At 60.4% G+C, this 16,546-nt stretch overlaps 2 protein-coding genes across 3 annotated transcripts; one reads left to right on the top strand and one right to left on the bottom strand.

Annotated features, from left to right (window-relative positions):
* Positions 1 to 387: 387 nt before the first annotated feature.
* On the top strand, positions 388 to 1,589 carry TM2D2 (TM2 domain containing 2). 2 transcript variants are annotated; one of them, XM_027706362.1, is made up of 4 exons: positions 388 to 609; positions 689 to 776; positions 851 to 966; positions 1,081 to 1,589. In XM_027706362.1, exons 1-4 carry the CDS (start codon positions 422 to 424, stop codon positions 1,292 to 1,294), a joined length of 606 nt encoding a protein of 201 aa, XP_027562163.1. In that variant the 5' UTR covers positions 388 to 421; the 3' UTR covers positions 1,295 to 1,589. The 2 variants fall into 2 exon arrangements, with proteins under 2 accessions (XP_027562163.1, XP_027562164.1); XM_027706363.1 differs by lacking the exon at positions 851 to 966 and having other exon boundaries at positions 398 to 609.
* Positions 1,590 to 2,821: 1,232 nt separating this feature from the next.
* Positions 2,822 to 13,427, bottom strand: PLEKHA2 (pleckstrin homology domain containing A2). The gene is made up of 11 exons (XM_027706361.1): positions 13,269 to 13,427; positions 12,815 to 12,871; positions 11,301 to 11,349; positions 11,083 to 11,180; positions 8,999 to 9,145; positions 7,014 to 7,163; positions 6,723 to 6,791; positions 6,554 to 6,624; positions 6,267 to 6,330; positions 5,943 to 6,020; positions 2,822 to 5,582 (listed from the first exon to the last, which is right to left on the bottom strand). The coding sequence occupies exons 1-11, from the start codon at positions 13,407 to 13,409 to the stop codon at positions 5,238 to 5,240; spliced, it is 1,269 nt and encodes a 422-aa protein (XP_027562162.1). The 5' UTR covers positions 13,410 to 13,427; the 3' UTR covers positions 2,822 to 5,237.
* Positions 13,428 to 16,546: the final 3,119 nt, after the last annotated feature.

Here is a 16,546-nt window from a genome sequence, read left to right as displayed (position 1 = left end):
TCCACAGAGCCGCCGTTCAGGCTCGATGGGAGCTTCTCTGGAAGAACCGGGTGAAACCACCCAATAAATCCTGGAGCTCTGCAGCGTCTGAAGCCACAAGTGAAGACCAGGCTCTGCCGGTCCCGGAGCTCCGCTCGGAGCGGGGCGGCTCAGGCCGAGCCCCGGCGGTGCCGGTGCAGCCCCGGGAGCGGCACCGGCGCCCCGCCCCTCGCCTCCCCTCCGCCCATTGGCCTCCAGCCCTCCCCGCCAGCCAATCGCCTCCTCCGCTGGCGCGCAGCCCCTTCCGCGGCTTCTTCCGCCTTCGCTTCGATTGGCTGCGGGCCGCCCTTCCCCGCGCCCATTGGCTGCGGGGGGCGCGGCGGCGGGCGCCCATTGGCCGGGGGCGGCGCGGCCCGGGGCCGGGCGGGGCGGCGGTCCCGCCATGGCGCCGCCCGTGGGGTACGCGCTGCTGTGCGGGCAGGCCGCGCTCCTGCTCGGCAACCTGCTGCTGCTGCACGGCCGCGGCCTCCCGGGCAACGACACCGAGCCCCGCGACCCGCCGCCGGGGCCGCCCGCCTCCGCCTGGGCCTACACCGACCCGCGGGCGCCGCTCGTCCTCTGCACCTACCTGTGAGCGCTGGGCCGGGGGGCGGCGGGGCGGGAGCGGCCCAGCCCGGGCCGCCCTCACCGGCCGCTCCCTCCCCCGCAGCCCCGAGGAGTTCGTGGAGTGCGAGGAGCCGGTGGACCACGGCGGGAACGCCACGGCGCAGCAGGAGCTGGGCCACGGCTGCGTGAAGGTGAGGGCGCGGCGGGGGCGGGGGGCGGCCCCGCGGAGCCCCCCCGGCCCCGCTGAGCGCTGCCCCCGCCGCAGTTCGGCGGACAGGCCCACGGCGAGGTTGACCACACGCGGGTGCAGTGCCGGGCGCTGGACGGCATCGAGTGCGCCGAGCCGCGGAGCTTCCTGCGGGGCAGCCGGCCCTGCGTCAAGTAGGAGCGGCCCCGTGTCCCCCCAGCCCCGGTGCCCGCGGGACGGAAACTCCCCCCCCCCGGGCTGGCAGGGAAGGCTGACACCCCCTGACCCCTCCGCCTCTCCCCTGGCAGGTACACCGGGCACTACTTCATCACCACGCTGCTCTACTCCTTCTTCCTGGGCTGCTTCGGCGTGGATCGGTTCTGCCTGGGCCACACCGGCACGGCCGTGGGGAAGCTGCTGACCCTGGGGGGCCTGGGCATCTGGTGGTTTGTGGATCTGATCCTGCTCATCACCGGAGGGCTGATGCCCAGCGATGGCAGCAACTGGTGCACCGTGTACTGAGGGAGGGGTAGGGCTGGAGCCCCCCCAGGGCACCTCCCCTCGCTCCCAGCACAGCCCAGACTCTGCCCGGCACAACGTGGACTGACAGAGCTGGAACTCACCGTGCAGAGCAGTCACTGTCCTTAATGCCTCTGTACAAACCTCGGACACAACGTTGCTCAGTGTATATTTTGCTTATTTAAAATAACCTGGATTCTCTCCCCCCCCCCACTCCCCACATGGTGACAGCTTAAGAAATCAGACCTTGCAAACACAGGAGGTCAAACAAACCTTAATAAAATCTGGAAGGAGCTGACTCCACGTAGTTTGGGGATTATTAGAGTCACAGCCACACAGAGATGGAGGCCAGCCCTGGTTACCTCATGGTCATGGGCCACTCGGCCAGGGGACACAGGGTCTGAGGCTGGAACCTGTGAGGTTGAGTAACCCCTGTTACAGGGACTCTGTGGCAAAGCCAGGAGCTCTAATTCCAAGTTATTAACACCCTGTTCCCTCCCTCAGGGGAAGCTGGGTTAGGTTTGGTAGAACCTGCATCCTCTGGAGAATGTTACTTTCCCCACTCCTGCCTTTCCAAAGCAGCTCTTGTCACTCATTAGTGACAGGGCTCGTTTTTACCCTCTCCAGCCCCAGCCCCAGCACGGGGTGCCTGTGGGAGCTGCAACAGCCTCGCACCCAAAAGAGGAAGCCCCACCAGCTGCAGGCTGAAAACTTACCCAGCTGAATAAAAAGGGGAAAAGGAAGCTGCAGCAAGTCCCAGCCAGGGCCAGACACAAAAAATCCGTGTATGCAAACGTCGGGTCACACTTGAGGTGAAACAGCAAACACACACTGCTGGTGTCACACAGCTCTGCAAGCTGAGGCCCCTCCAGCCCTCTGCCTTTGGCCACCCTCTGCCTGTGGTTCTTCTCCTCCTGTGGAGCTGCCCCGGGGCTCAGTTTGGCCGGGAATTCTGCCTGTTCCAGTTTTGCTTTGTGGCTCATTGCACCAGCTACTCCTCTCGGGGCAAGGGGGGGTTGTTGCCCAGTTAGGTCACCACTGATCTGAGTTTGGCAGCTTTGACTGGGGTCAGGGGGTGGCTTCCTCCTGAAACTGCCACATTCCTCAGCAGAACAACTGGGCTGGAAAGTCCGTGGAGGGGAAAAAATTCTGCAGCGAGCCAGAAAGAAAAATAATAATCCCATGTGCAAAAGCCCATTGTCAGGAACAGCTCCCAGGTCCCAGCCCCCTGCTGCCAGCTCACAGCAGGACCCCAAATTCCTTCCTGCACCAGGCTCTCCTGAGCTACACTGAGGAACACTCAGGGCCTTGGTCTGGCAGCTTCCCTCCTTCCCATGCCTTTGGAAAGGCAAAGAGAGCTGTGACATCCCCGTCCCCCCAGACCCAGAGCCCCCGTGTGTGCAGGGCAGCAGCACCCTGAGAGTGGGGGGCACCCACCAGTGGCCTCGGGCTCCCCCCACCCCAGTGGGGACAGCATTCAACACCCTGGCAATTCTTACCCAAAATACACAGTGCAAAGGGACAGCTTGGGAAAGCAACTGGAATTTCCCTCTTTATTTAAAAACACAGGGAAGAAAGGGCCCTCCAGCATTTCCAGGCGAGGGGCGGGGGGTGGGTACCCCACACCCGGCAGTCACGGAGCATCACCCCCACCAGGCCCCCGGCCCTAAGAGCACTTGAAATCCCCGGCCAGCACTGGCAGGAACGGCTGCAATCACCTGGGAATGTCCATGGGAACAGGGCAAACCCTTCTCTCACACCACTCTGCCCGCAGGGCACCCCGAATCTGCAGCACCCCCAGGAAAGCCCCACAGCACACGCTTCAGGAGGGACCAGCTCCATGGGGGTGTGTCCAGGCCAGAGAGCTGGGAGACAAATGCAGAGCTGAGAGGACACCAGCTTGCTTTAAAATCACCACAAAGCTCATTGAGGTCTGGCTGCACCCGCCCTGTCCTTCAGGATGGGAGGGAAATTCCTCTGCCCAACACCACCTGCATAACAGATGGGGCTGGAGCCCGGCTCAGCTCCACACTTGAAATTCATCTGCAGCCTTCACGCTGTCCTGGGGATGCAGGAGGGTGGGAACGAGCAACAGGAATGTTGCAATAATGCTGGAGTCACTGGTAGTTTCTCCTCCTGGATAATTAACCCTAATTGTGCAACAAGCTTCTGTTTTACCATCCCAGGCCCGAGGAAACTGTGCAATTATCAAGCACCAGGAAGACTCTGGACTCTGGGGTTCCAAGGCCTTGCAGGAAGGAACCATCATCCCTCTGCATTCCCTGTTCTCCAAGACTGAGGTCAGAGCGCTGTCACCCAACACTGTGACTCTGATGGATGGGCTTTACCAAACTACTAAAACATTCCTGGAACACTGCGTTAGGAGCCAAACAGCAAGTCAGCCTAAAAAAATTAAAGATTTCAAACTCTAGTGCAAATAAAGCAAAAAGGAGCAGAAAAAGGAACAGCAGGATCTGAGCTGCTACAATTAAATAACAAGTTCTAACACTTGCCCTGTACCATTTTCATCGATTCACACTCGTTTTCATCATCTCGGTTTTCTCCAGCTCCTCCACACAACCCCTTTTGAGACCCCTGAACCTGGGGGGCCCCATCCCTGCCTCCCCCAGCTGCACCCAGGCAGCTCCCCTGTGCCTGCCCCGGAGCAGCAACACCGATCCCCAGAGGGGACCAAGGCAGGAAGGTGCAGTTTGAATCGTGTTAAGGTCAGTTGGGCTAATCAAGGCTCAGAGCTCAACTGATAAAGCTCCTCTCAACCCTGGGCTGAGGCTGAGGAACAGCTGTCAAACAGCTGGAGGCCCCAAAAGGGCAGGGAGAAAGCAGATGTTGTGCTCCTGGGGAGCAGGCTGGGCTGAGTGTGCAGAGCAGGGGATGTGCAATGGCCAGGGAGGCGAAAGGGGAGCTGTGTCCTCACTCAGCACCCGGGGATTGCACTCGCTTTCGGGGTGAAGGTATCAGACGATCTCGCTGCCAAGGGAACACCTGGATTTTCTACACACTACTTATCACACCTACAGGAGCTCATTTGGTTATGGAAATGACGATTCACGTCGCCCTAAACGCTCGCGGTGGTTTCCACCTCGGGCAGGCAGTGGGTGAGTCAGCCAGACAAGTCTGCCCAGTTCCATCAGGCACTCGCTTTTCGGTGCTTTTTCCTAAAAGCCCTTCCCCACCCAACACGGCTCCCTGTGTCCAGGTGTGCACAGTGCAAACCCAACACCGTACCTGAGGATGCTCCCACCTGGGAGCCACCGTTGCTCCAGCTCCCTGCTCTGGCCTGCGCTCAGGAAGTACCAAAAAACACTTGGGGAGGCTGAGCACCTGCCCGGGCTGGGGTTCAACAGGAGCCACACGTATAAAAGGATGTAATTAAAAGCCAACAGATTGCTGATACACCCCTGGGCAGGCGGTGGGAAGAGCTGGTCCGAGGGTAGTAAGTCATTGGAAGGGGAAGCTGCAGGGAGTCCCCTGTGTAGGCAGCTGTGGGCTGGGATCTCTCAGCTCTGCCCCACTCCTGGGGAGTCTGAGCAGCTTCAAAGGGGACAGAAACGTTTTTCAAACACAAGAAAGGCCACACTTCCCTTCACGCTTCCAAGACCTCCTGTCACTTCCTCCAGACTTGGTTTTTGGGGGATATTGTGGAGTTGCAGAAGATGTCCCCTCATCCAGGTCCCCAGCACCTCCTGCCCCACACAGCAAGTGCTGGCAGTGCCCGGAGGCACCTTCCAAAACACAGAGCCACCGGGGCCAAGCCCGGGCAGGAGCAGCCAGGGCAGAGCAGGGCACCGGGATGCAGGTCCAGAGCGATCCTGCACCGCAGGGAAGGGCTGTGGGGAGGGAAGGGACCACCCTGCACAGCCCCAATCGCCCCTCAGGGACCCCCGGTGCTGGGTGGAGCCGGGGGGGGTGGCTCGGTGGTGCTCGCTCAGACGTCGGAGGTCCGGATGCTCTCGTCGTCCAGGTCGAAGGCGAAGGGCTTCTCCTTGAGGTGCTGCGGCTCCGACCTGTGGCGCAGGCGCGTCCCCGGTGCGGCTCTGCCCCCGCGCTCCGTCAGGGCCGCCACGAACACCGAGTCTCTGAGCGGCTCCGGCCGCTTCCCCTCCGCCGGCGGCACCGGCGGCACCTGCGGCACCGGCGTCCAGGGCTGCCAGGAGGAGCTGGACGGGGCCCTGCCCGGGGCTCTCCGCTCCTCGGCCGCCGGCCGCACCGGGGACGGGGCTGAAGAGCTGCCGGACCTGCCCATGGAGGTGGATCTCATGAAGGACATCTCCTGCAAGGACAGAGCAGAGCCAGGCTGCCGGGTCCGGGCGTGGGATGCTGCGCCCTGCCCGTTTCACACGCTCTGCGGGAAAGGAGAGAGCCCAGAGCAAAGGGGAAGGTGGAATTCCACAGCCTTTGCCACCCATCAGGCTTGTGCCTCGGAGCAGAGCAGGGCTTATGCAGGTCCACTTTGGCAGCTGAATCTCACTCCTCCAAAGGAAGCTTTTCCAGCAAACCCAAGGAGGGCAGGGATCTCATCCTGGAATAATCAGTCTAACCAAGCACTTACACCATCCACTAAATAAATATCTCACACATTGGCCTGAACTCCATTAGACACTAGATACGAAGCAGAAAGGACATGACCTACCCTGGGGCGGGTCTTCAGGGCCTGGACTGCGGCCGTGATCGCCCGGATCCAGCTGTGCATGTCCTCGGGGCTGTCTGCCTGCAAACACACCACACCAGTCAGGCTCTGCCTCCTGCCACGTGAGGCACCCGCTGCCCCGGCATTCCCAAGGCTCAGCTCTGCCTTTTCCTGCTCTCAAACAGCCCCGATCATAAATAAGCCCAAGGGAGAAGTGAACCCCCCCCGGAGCTCTCCCTCACTGTGTGTTACAGCCCCACCTGTCCATGTTCACTGCTGAGAGCTGAACTTATTGCCCCGAAAACTATCCCGGCCTCGGCTGCTCACCTGGATGTAGAAGGTCCTGGAGCTTGTTATGATTTCAAAGAGGTTGTCCCGCATCAGGAGGTCACTGGAAGCAGTGAGAAAGAGACAGTCACACCAGCAGCCATCGTGGATGGAAAAAAACTGTGGTTATCCTCATCTCCGGGGCAGGCCGGGGAGAAACATATTGAAGGCAAACCTTGGGTCTCATCGGGATTTTGAGAAGACTCCAGCTCCCCAGAGACCCTCAGCCACACCCCCTCCCCAGCTCTGCCATCAGCAGGCAGACTCAACACGGACGGGAGCATTACCCAGACTTGACCAGGCACTCGTGGGTCTTGCAAACGTCCTTCAGCAGAATCGAACGCAAGGGCTCCTTGTCCTGCAGAGGTGAGAGGAGACGGTGATGGGCTCGGCTGGGATGTGCCTCTCACGGAGGCCCCTGAGCCAGCACAGCAGCAGTGCCAGAGCTCTGCTCACCTGCTCACACTTGTAGTAACTGATGGAAAACTCATCCAGGACGAAGTACCGCCGCTTCCAGCTCTTCCTCTGGAAAAGAGGAGGAGATCGCTGGGTGCTGGGCTCCACCACCCTCCCCACCCACACCGTCGTGGTGCTGCACGTGGTGCTCCAGGGCATCCCTGGAGCGCTCCCAGCCTGGCACTCGCCATGTTCCTGGCACTCACCATGTTCCCGGCACTCACCACCTTCCCCAGCACTCACCACCTTCCCTGGCATTCCCCGGCACTCACCCTGTTCCCCAGCACTCACCACGTTCCCCTGCTTGACGCAGAAGCCGCTCTTGAGCGCGGGGGGCCCTGTGGGTGGTTTGGTGGCCGAGGGGGGGATGTAGCTCTGCGAGCGCCGCAGCAGCGGGTGGGCAGCCCCCACCTCACTGCCCTCCCCTCCGTCCCCGCCGTTCTGCAAGAGAGAACAGAGTCACCGGGAGCAGGGAGGGGGAATTCCCTGCTGGAAGGCAGGACACCCAGCTGCAGGGAAAAGCCACCTGATGCAGTGTGTGAGCTGAGGGCCAAGGGCAGCGCTGGACACGGGCAGGGAATGAGCCAGAGCCCAGAGCTGATGTTCTCTCATTGCAGGCAGCTTCCCGGGCTGCTGCCTTGGTACTCTTCACCCTTTTGGCACCCACGTGTTAAAAAAAAATCAGAAAGGCTACAGAAAAGCAACAGAAAATCTCTTGAAGCGGGGGAGTTAAGGGAGCTCATCTGTCTGGTTCATCACACACCGAGAGGTGACTCAACTGCACCACTGCAGGTACGAGGAGAACAGGAACCACCAGACAAACCCAAGTCAGAAAGCAGGGATGCTTTCCAGCAGAAGAAGGCAATATCTCATGGGAATAAACTGCTCAGGAAAGCCATAAAGTCTCTGCTCCACATTTTCAGAGCCAAATTCTCCCAAAGACACTGGGGTGCTTGGAGTCGAGGAAGAGAAGCTGTGCCTCCCTCCTCAAGTGCAACGCTCACTGCTACGAGCACGGAGGGGCCGTGGCTGTGGCCCCGTGCCCAGCACCCACCCCTGGCTCCCCCCAGCACGTCCCAGAGCACCCCAAGGGGTGGGTCCTGCCCCGCCGCCAGCATCGCCCCGCCAGCGCCCTCCCTTCCCCCCCGCAGCGAAGGGGATGGTTGAGATGAAACATCTGCTGCACTCAGCTCCTTCCCCGTCCCTCCAACCCCTTCCTCCCGCCGGGGCTGAGGTTTGAGCATTGCCATGGCAGCGGGGTGGCCCCGGCTGCCACCAGCCTTATATGGCCCCGTGCCGGTGCCGCTGCGGTTGAGCCGACGGCCCGCCTGCCCCGCGCCTTCCAGCACCTTCCAGAGCTGCTCCAGCGCCCCCAGGACAGACAAGCAACTTTTTGGCTGGTCCTAAAGCGCCGCCCAGCCCCTCAGGAGAGGGAGAGAGCTCCGGCCCTGCTGGCATGGGGATGCCACCCGTGCCCCTCGCCTGGGGCTGCGCCAGCTCTGCTGGGTGTTACACAGGGGGTGTCCAAAGCCAGAGCTGAGAACGCTCCTGCGACAGGGAGGGTCACAGCCTGGAGCTGGGGCGATGCTGCTGGCCAGCCTGGGGGTGCAGCTGGAATGTGGGGCTCCCCCCCTGCAGCCCCGGAGCAGCACCAGCCAGGAAACCACAGACGCGCCCAGGAAGCTGCAGCAGAGGAATGGCCATTTCACACACAAAGAGGCAGCAGGAGCACAGAAACCTTCTGGCAGCTGATGCTCCACCTCCAAAAAACCCCCGTGCACCCCACTCCCCTCCGCACACCTCCATAGCCCCACCAAACCCTGCAGCCAGGGACGTGTCAAAAGCAGAAACCACTGCAATGATCTAATTCTCTGCTCTATTTTTAGTGCTGCCACTGATAGGGCTGAAGTGAGACCCGGAGCTGGACCAGCGCCCAAAGGTGGGCGATGCTGACGACCACGTGCCCCCCCGGCCATGTGCCAGGGCAGGGGATGCAGAGCCACAACAAGCAGTGCCAGCCACCCCCCCAGGACAGGCCAGTCCCTCTGCCCTGGGGACCTCAGGCAGGATTTGGACCCAGGACAAGTGGGTGGATGGCGATGGCCAGGAAGCCGAGCGGATTTGTGGCTTCCTCCTCCTCCCCACACCCCTCATCCCATCACACCTCAGAGCAAGACAAAGCAGAGGTGCCACAGGGTGCTCAGAGCAGCCCTTTATACCTGCAGTGGGAAGGGCACCACGCCAGTTTCCAGAAACAGAAGTGCAAACCAGCTCACCTGGTTGATGGAGATGGGCGTGTGGACCACCACCCCCCCCACAATCTCTGTTTTGTAGGCCACCTGGGGCTTCCTCTCCTGGGCCTGGGGGACCACGGGGGGCTTCGCAATCTCTGTGGCCGGGGGGACGCTGCCGCCCTTGGGCACCTGTGGGAGAAGCAAAGGGATGAAGGGCACAGGGCGACCATGCAGGGCAGCCCCACGCCTGCACTGGGCACCCCTGTCTCTGTCTAATGCAGCAACATCCCTTTAAAACATAACACCTGAACAAGCACCCCAGTTAGGAAGGGTGTGGGCCCCCCTGGGCGGCTTGCAGGAGGCACCCAGATGGGAGATGAGAGGTGCTGAATGATTAAGCATCACCTCAGAGGCGCCTGCGATTCGCCTCTGCAGCTCAGTGCGTTTGTGGGACACTTGCTCCTTTAATTGTCCCCGCTCCACTTACAGCCAGGCTTAATGAGGAGCTGGCTCTGGCTAACGAGGCTGAGCTGCACGTCCACAGCCCCCCAGCCTGGCTGTGACCCTGCTGAGAGTGGCCCCACAGCCCTGGGCACAGGCTGTGCTGCAGGGACCCAGCTCCCAGCACTGGCATCTTCCCTTTCCCCCTCCCAGCTCCTTCCCTCTGGCACCTGGCTCTGGACAAAAAGGCGTGTTTCCAACTTTCCCTTCCCGAGCCTGCACTTCCACTTCCTTACTGCCATTCGTGGGGTCCCTGGCTCCAAGCCACCCTCCTGCTTCCCCCCCAGAGCAGGGCAGAGTGGCAGCGTCACCCACATCCCAGTAGCCCTGAGTTTCCCAGCCCGTGACAACTCCTCCCTGCAGGGCTGGAAGAGCCGGTCGGCCAGCTGGGACACAGCCAGAGTCAGGAAGGGCTGGCCAACATCAGGGTATGGAAATCACCACAGTTTCTTGCAGAGGCAGAAGATGTATCTCATCTTCCCATCACCCCAGGTCCCACCTCTGCCAGCCTGGCAGACCCTCCACCCCCTCCAGGCAGCAGCCCCTGAGGAAACTACACTGATGTTAGAGCCAGACACACACCCTGGGCAGGCTCTGGCTACAGCTCTACCCAGCTCTGGAGGTGAAGGTTGTGGCCAATGTCACCTGGACCCAGAAAGAGAAGGCATGAGCCCGAGCCCCTGCAGTCTGGTGGCTGCAGGCACAGAGGTTGTCACACAATGTCTTTGCAGACAAAAAAAAGAAAATACAAGCCGGGTCTGATCTTGCAGGTCAGTTTGCCACAGAGGCTACAACATGGCACTCCGGGGATTTTAAAGAAAAAACTCACCTGATAGGCCCCAAACCTAAGCTGTTTACCGTGATTTTTCCTTGCACTTGGTTCACACAGCACAAACAACACGCATCAGTGCACAGTCTAGCAGAACTCTGCTCACATTAAGCATCAGCCCCACTGCTCACTGCAGCTCAGCAGAAACCCCCAACCCCTTCCCAGGGACCCCCCCATCCAGGTGCAGGGAGAAGCCGTCCTGGAGCTCCCAACCCTGAGCCCCTGGAGCAGGCACTGCCAGCTGAGCATCACCCCCAGCCTCGGAGGAGGCTCCTGTTCCATTCCCGCTGCACGGGGAGGGAGAGCAGCACATCCCCCATCGCCGGGAGCTCCGGCAGCTGCGGAGCACAGACCCTGCACAGGCTCTGCACAGACTCTGTGAGCTGCTGGGTCACTGGCCATCAGCACACGGCTCCCTGAGCACACCACAAATGAGAGGAGATGGCAGGAGAGCCCCTCTGGATGCAGGCACAGCCTCCCCACAGCGCAGGGCGCTCGCTGCGCCTCGCCACAGCACCCGGCGTTCCAGGGAGAACAAAAAATCGAGCAAATAAGTTATTGAAGCACAAGAAAGACGCCCTTTGACAGCCACAGCGAGGAGCTGGCTGGGCTGGATCCCAGTCAGCAGGAGCAACAGGAGGGAGAGGGCCCTGGAGCAGGCGGGGATGGGGACAGCAGCCGCCGTCCCCCACAGCTGGGCTGGGAGGGTGAAGAAAGACACACCCAGTAAATCCCAACCAGGGGGATCCCTGGGGATGGTGGAGGCAACATCTGAGAAGAGCATGAAGCGACCTACCGTGATCTTACTGGCCCGGTTCAGCGCCTCCACCCAGTCCTGCAGATCCTTCTGATCGCTGGCTTGCAAGAAATAGCGCTGGGACAGGGCGTTGATGACTGCCGGGGAAGGGGAGGACAGGGACAGTTGGCAGGAGCCAGGAGGGCTCACGGCCCACGCCACAGCCTCCCGTGGCAGGGTGTCCCCTCACAGAGCCCACCGGGGTCCCCCTCACTCACCAAAGCAGAACGGAGTTTTCGGCTTCTGTTTGGGGGTGGCGACGCTGACCTGTGACAGAGCAAACCAGGGGCAAAATTAGAGATAACAGCCCATGCTCGTGGGGGGCAAGAGAGCTGGAACTTTCCACCCACCCACCCCATGTCACCGCCGGGCACTGCGCCCAGCCTGGGCTCTGCCCCCCCGGGCAGGACCCCCCGTGCCCACGAGGACAACGTGAGGTGCAGCACAGCTGTGCCAGCTGTTGGGAGCTGTGCCAGCTGTTGGGAGCTGGCCCGTGTCAGAGGAACAGCGAGCACACGCAGGGTCCCAGGGGAAGGTCAGCACAGAGCCAGGACTCTCATCCCCCCCGTGTTCCCCCCGGCACCGGCTGCGCTGCACAGCAGAGCACAGAAAGCTTTCAAAGGCCCCAGAAACACGAGTTCTCCTGGACTAACACAGTTGCTCTTGTCAGCAATTAAGAAAATTGAGGGAAAATAGCAGTGGTTTCTCCCTAAAGAGCAGGAATCATTTATATAAGAATAATATTCCTTGGGGCTCCGAGCACAGCATTCATGGAGTATTTATTCTGACAGCCCTCCTCCATCAGAGCCAGTCCATAATGCTTTAAATATGTTTTCTCAAGCAAACCTCCATTTTTCTGGTATATTTACTGTTGGTAGTTCCAGCTGCTGGCAGAACCCAACCACGCAGTTTGTGACCAAATGCTGTCCTGCAGCAATTTTCATTTAAACTAAAACCTATATAATTTGTAAGTGAGGCTCCTTCTGAAATGGGGAAGGCTCAGCCTCCCGGCGTTGCTTCATCTGCGCTTAATTTATAAATCATGATTCAGCAGGAACAGAGAGATCTGTCCAACTCTTTATCCGGCTCCAGGACAAAGCTGAGCTGAGCCACGAGCCCCCCACTCCCCCCACAGCGGCCGAGGGGCCACTTGCAGGAGGAGGACGGTGCAAGCTCCGCTCTCTGCACTCGCAGCCACGGCTCCACGTGTCTCACTCACTGGGCCTGCAACAGTTGGCACTTATTGCACTATTTCTGCCTTCTCCTGGAGGCCGGATAACACTGTTAAGACACACAAAAGTGAGTTTCCAGAAGGTCTCGTCCTTCAGGGTGCTGCCCTCTGAGCACAGGGGAGAGCTCCTGGTGCACCATGGAGCTGACTGCCAGCTCCATGTCCAGCTCACACCGACACCACGCTCCTGTCCCCACTCGCCCCTGGCTGCCCCGTGTCCTTCCTCTTCCTCCTGCACCCCGACCTCGCATCCCCTCCTGTGCTGGTCCATGGGTGAAGGTGAACACGGACCCAGTGCTGGGATCCCTGTGCTGTGGGGACTCCCAGCTTCCCACAGCCCTGCACAGGCTCCATCCCAGGGAGCTTGTCACCAGCTCAGGCAGGAGCAGGACCTGGCCCCGGGTGCTTCCAGGGCAAGCCATCGCCTCTCCTGGGAACGCCGCACGGATAAGGGGATAAGAGGGAGCATCCACCTTTCCCTCGGCCCCACCCCGACATTACCTTGGAGATATAGGTCAGCTGCAGAGATCCCACAGCACCCGCTCCGATGGCCAGGTTCTGCAACACAGGGAATGAGCAATGGGAGGTAAATGACAGGGAGGAGGCGGCGGGGGCGAGCCAGGCTCTCCTTTGTGTCCTCGGGGTCAGGCAGCAGCCTCGGCCGCTTCCCTCCCTGTGCCCTGGTTCAGCTCAGACCCCCCAGCAGCAGGACCAGCCCTGCTGTGCTGCACCCCAGTGCTGTCCCCGTGTCAGGACAGTCCTGGAAACCACAGAGGTCACAGAGGGGCTGGAGCCTGGTCACGGCCACACTCAGCCACAGGACACCCCAACAGACAACCCACACAGCAGGCAGTGACCTTCAGGGACCTGGGGGAGATGCCTGCACCAGGGAGGCCAGGATGTGCCTACGGACTCACTGACAACTTCCACAGACGTGCCCAGCACATGAGCCTACCTGAGGGTTGTCCATGTACCACAGGAGGTGGTTGGCCTGGGTGTCCAGGATAAAATACCTCCGCAGGAACTTGCCACAGGTCTCATTTTCTTCAATGTCCAGGAACCCGCAGATCCGATTCTGTCGGTCCAGGTACGGCATTCCGGGTTCCTTCTGGCATCACCCTGCAGAGCCAGGACAGGCAGGGAGAGGTGGGTGCTCTGCTCCTACAGCCCCGGCTCTCCAGGGAGCTGCTCCTGCACTCACAGCCATCCCAACCCATTGGAGCCAGATGTGCCAGGGTGCCAGCGCAGTCACTCAGCCACACCTGAGCTCACCAGAGGGAGAGGAAAGGGATAACCTACCAACCCATCACTCAGCCCCAAGAGCCACCAACCCCTGTGAGAGAGGACAGAGTAGCCACAAAGGATCTGACGTGAGACACCAGATCCCTGGGAACTGTGGCAAAAAATAATCCCGAGTCAGACTGTGCGCTAGAGAGAGCCGAGAACACTCCCAGGAAATGAGAAACAATCTGCAACTCCAGCAGAAAATCCGTGCAGCCAGGATGCCGAGTCAGCAGGGCAAACAATGACCCGTCACAGCGGGGCCACAACGTGCCCCCAGGTCTGCCATGGGCATGGGCCCTCCGTGGCACTGTCCCCTCCCTGGCACTGTCCCTCCCTGGCACTGTCCCCTCCCTGGCACTGTCCCCCAGACAGGGGTGTCCCTCGAGCCCCCCTGGGCTGCAGCAGGAACACCGTCACTTCCAGCCCCACGCGGGGAGCGGAAGCGGCACCGAGAGCTGCGGGTGGGTGGGCAGGACACGTCCCAGTGCCCGGGCAGAGCCCCCCGTGCACGGGGCAGGGTGCAGGGAAGGGCTGGGGGCGGCCGTTACCCGGAGGATGAGAGCGAAGCTGGTGTGGTTTGTCTGGCAGGAGAGGGGAGATCACGCAGGTGCCAGAAGCGGAGCCACACAAATAAAAGACCTCATGCAGAAAAGGAGGAAATACTATTTTTGAGCTGCTGTGGAGTGGGGCCCGAGGAGGCAAGGGTTGTGCAAGAGCTGGGCTGCAGCTGCAAAGGTAGAGGAGGCAGAACAAAAGTCAACCTGCTGTCAGGACCTCAGTTTATCACCAGCGTTTCAGAGATGGGTATTGGGGCTTGGCTCAAGGGGAACTGTGCTGCTGCAGGGGGAGAGGTTGGTTCAGACCAACACGGGTGCCCCAGTGCAAAGGTTTATGTGGGGCACTTCACGTCTCGCTGCTTTTTTGTGGGGTTATTTTTGTGGTGGGGAAGCACGTGGAAAGCCAGTTGCCGGGTGCCTTCAACCGCCAACACATTCAGACCAAGCCTCGTAAACTCTCTCTTCCTTCTGCTGATAATAAAAGCCCAGACATTTCTGCTCAGGAGAGGGATGAGGATGAGCAGAGTGTGCCACAGGCACTGCAGGGATGAGCCCTGAGCCCCCAGCCCCATGGGACTCCTGATGGGACCCCCCAGGTCCCTCCACTGCCATCCTTCATTACCACAGGCTCGTCTGGGACCCCACAAAACAGCTCAGCCCTTCCGTGCACGCTGACCTCAGGCTGCACTTGAATGTGCACAAACCTCTGGGCAGAGGAGGCTGGGACTGCCCTACACCCAGACCCCAGCCTGTCCCCTCACACCCCACTGCCCACAGGACACAAATGGTCTGTGTTCTTGGGGCCACCGAGAACTTCACTTTTCCATAGGAAAAGGATAAAACTAGCATTTCCAGCTCTGCTATGCTCAGGAACTCCAGGAGGGCCAGAAAATGCTCAATTCGCACCAACACTGACTATTTACACAGCACTTTGTAAATTCCAACTCATAAATAATAAATATTTCTATGTGAAACCCAAACAGAAAAGGAACATCATTTAAAAGTGTGGATGAGCCTCTGAAGCTGTCAGAGTGAGGAGGAGCTTCAGCTTCTGAGGACATCCTGTATGGAAACACGATGGACATAACACTGGGAGCAACGATTTGTGGATGATGCTCAGCCCTGATTCACAGAGGCTGATCTGCCACCCAATGACTACGAACTTCCCGAGCATTACACTGAATCCAACCCTCAGCATTACACTGAATCCAACCCTCAGGAGGAGCTCGTTACCAGATCCTGCTTAGGAATGCATGCCATCTCCTAGTGAAGCACATCAGAGGATGTGCACTACCAGGACTCCTTCCTACCTCTGAAGCAACCAACTTTCGAGCTTTTTCAGTCCTAATGTCCCAATAAAAAAGACACCCCTTTCCTGACGCAGTGAATGAGATGGCAAGTAGTTGGTCTGTAGAAGAAGTTTACAGCAAAATACTCTCTTGCCTACCTCCTGAGATAGAGGGATGTGCTTCCCAGGGAGAGGCAGGAGGAGCAGGGCACAGTCCACGCAGCACCCAAGTCCCCTCTGCAGCCACGGGTGGCTCAGAGGCCTCGTGTGCAGCCACACAGCCAGACTTTCCGGGAAGAACCCCGGGACACCAGCACTGGATCCACCACCCCGTCACGGCTGCTCATGCCCTGCTCTGCCCTGCTCCCAGCACAGCTACAGCCACAGGAGTGACCCAGGGACACTCCGCAGCAGGAAAACCCGAGGCAACGGGAGACCCGACATCTGGAGCATCACAGCTGCGCTGCCAGAGCCTGGCACTTCACTCCACAGCACCCATCACACCGGAGGGCAGCCACTGCATCCTCCTCCTCCTCCTCCTCCTCTCTCACTCCTGTCTGCCCGAGCTGCCCTGGTGGCGGGTGCAGGAGGACGCCCCGTTTCAGACGGGCTGGGAGCTGCGATGCCCGGTGTCCCGCTGCCCCACGAGCTGAGCCGCAGCCGCTGCAGCTCCACTTCCTCCGACCTGCTCTTGCAGAGGAGCTCCGGGAGCTCGCGCGGCGACGTCTGTCCCGACCCGCGAGACGGACGGGGGAGGCAGAGCCCAGCGGGTCGCTCCTGCTAATTCCAGACATTTGCCTTAATGGAGTGATTAACCTGTCGGGAGCAGGCTGGGAGCAGCCAGGATACAGCTCTTTATCTGGCCACGAAGAGTCGGGGAGCACAGCGAAGAGCTGCACATCCCTGATCCCCGCCGCACGTTTGCTTCCAGCCCCACAGACTCTCGGCGGCGATGGTGCCCGCAGTACTCCCGGGGCTCCTACGGGAACCCCTCTGCTCCCCCAAACCTCGTCTGTCCAGGCGGAGCCCCCCTCGCTGCCCCCCGCTTCCCCGTCCCCGACCCTTCACTGCAGGCACCGCCGCTCGCACCGGGAGGGCTCGACC

Source organism: Neopelma chrysocephalum, unplaced genomic scaffold (genome assembly GCF_003984885.1).
Source record: "Neopelma chrysocephalum unplaced genomic scaffold, ASM398488v2 Primary Assembly neopelma1_367, whole genome shotgun sequence".
Lineage (NCBI taxonomy): Eukaryota > Metazoa > Chordata > Aves > Passeriformes > Pipridae > Neopelma > Neopelma chrysocephalum.
Note: the sequence above shows the minus strand (reverse complement) of the source record. Positions and strands in the feature narration are given on the sequence as shown.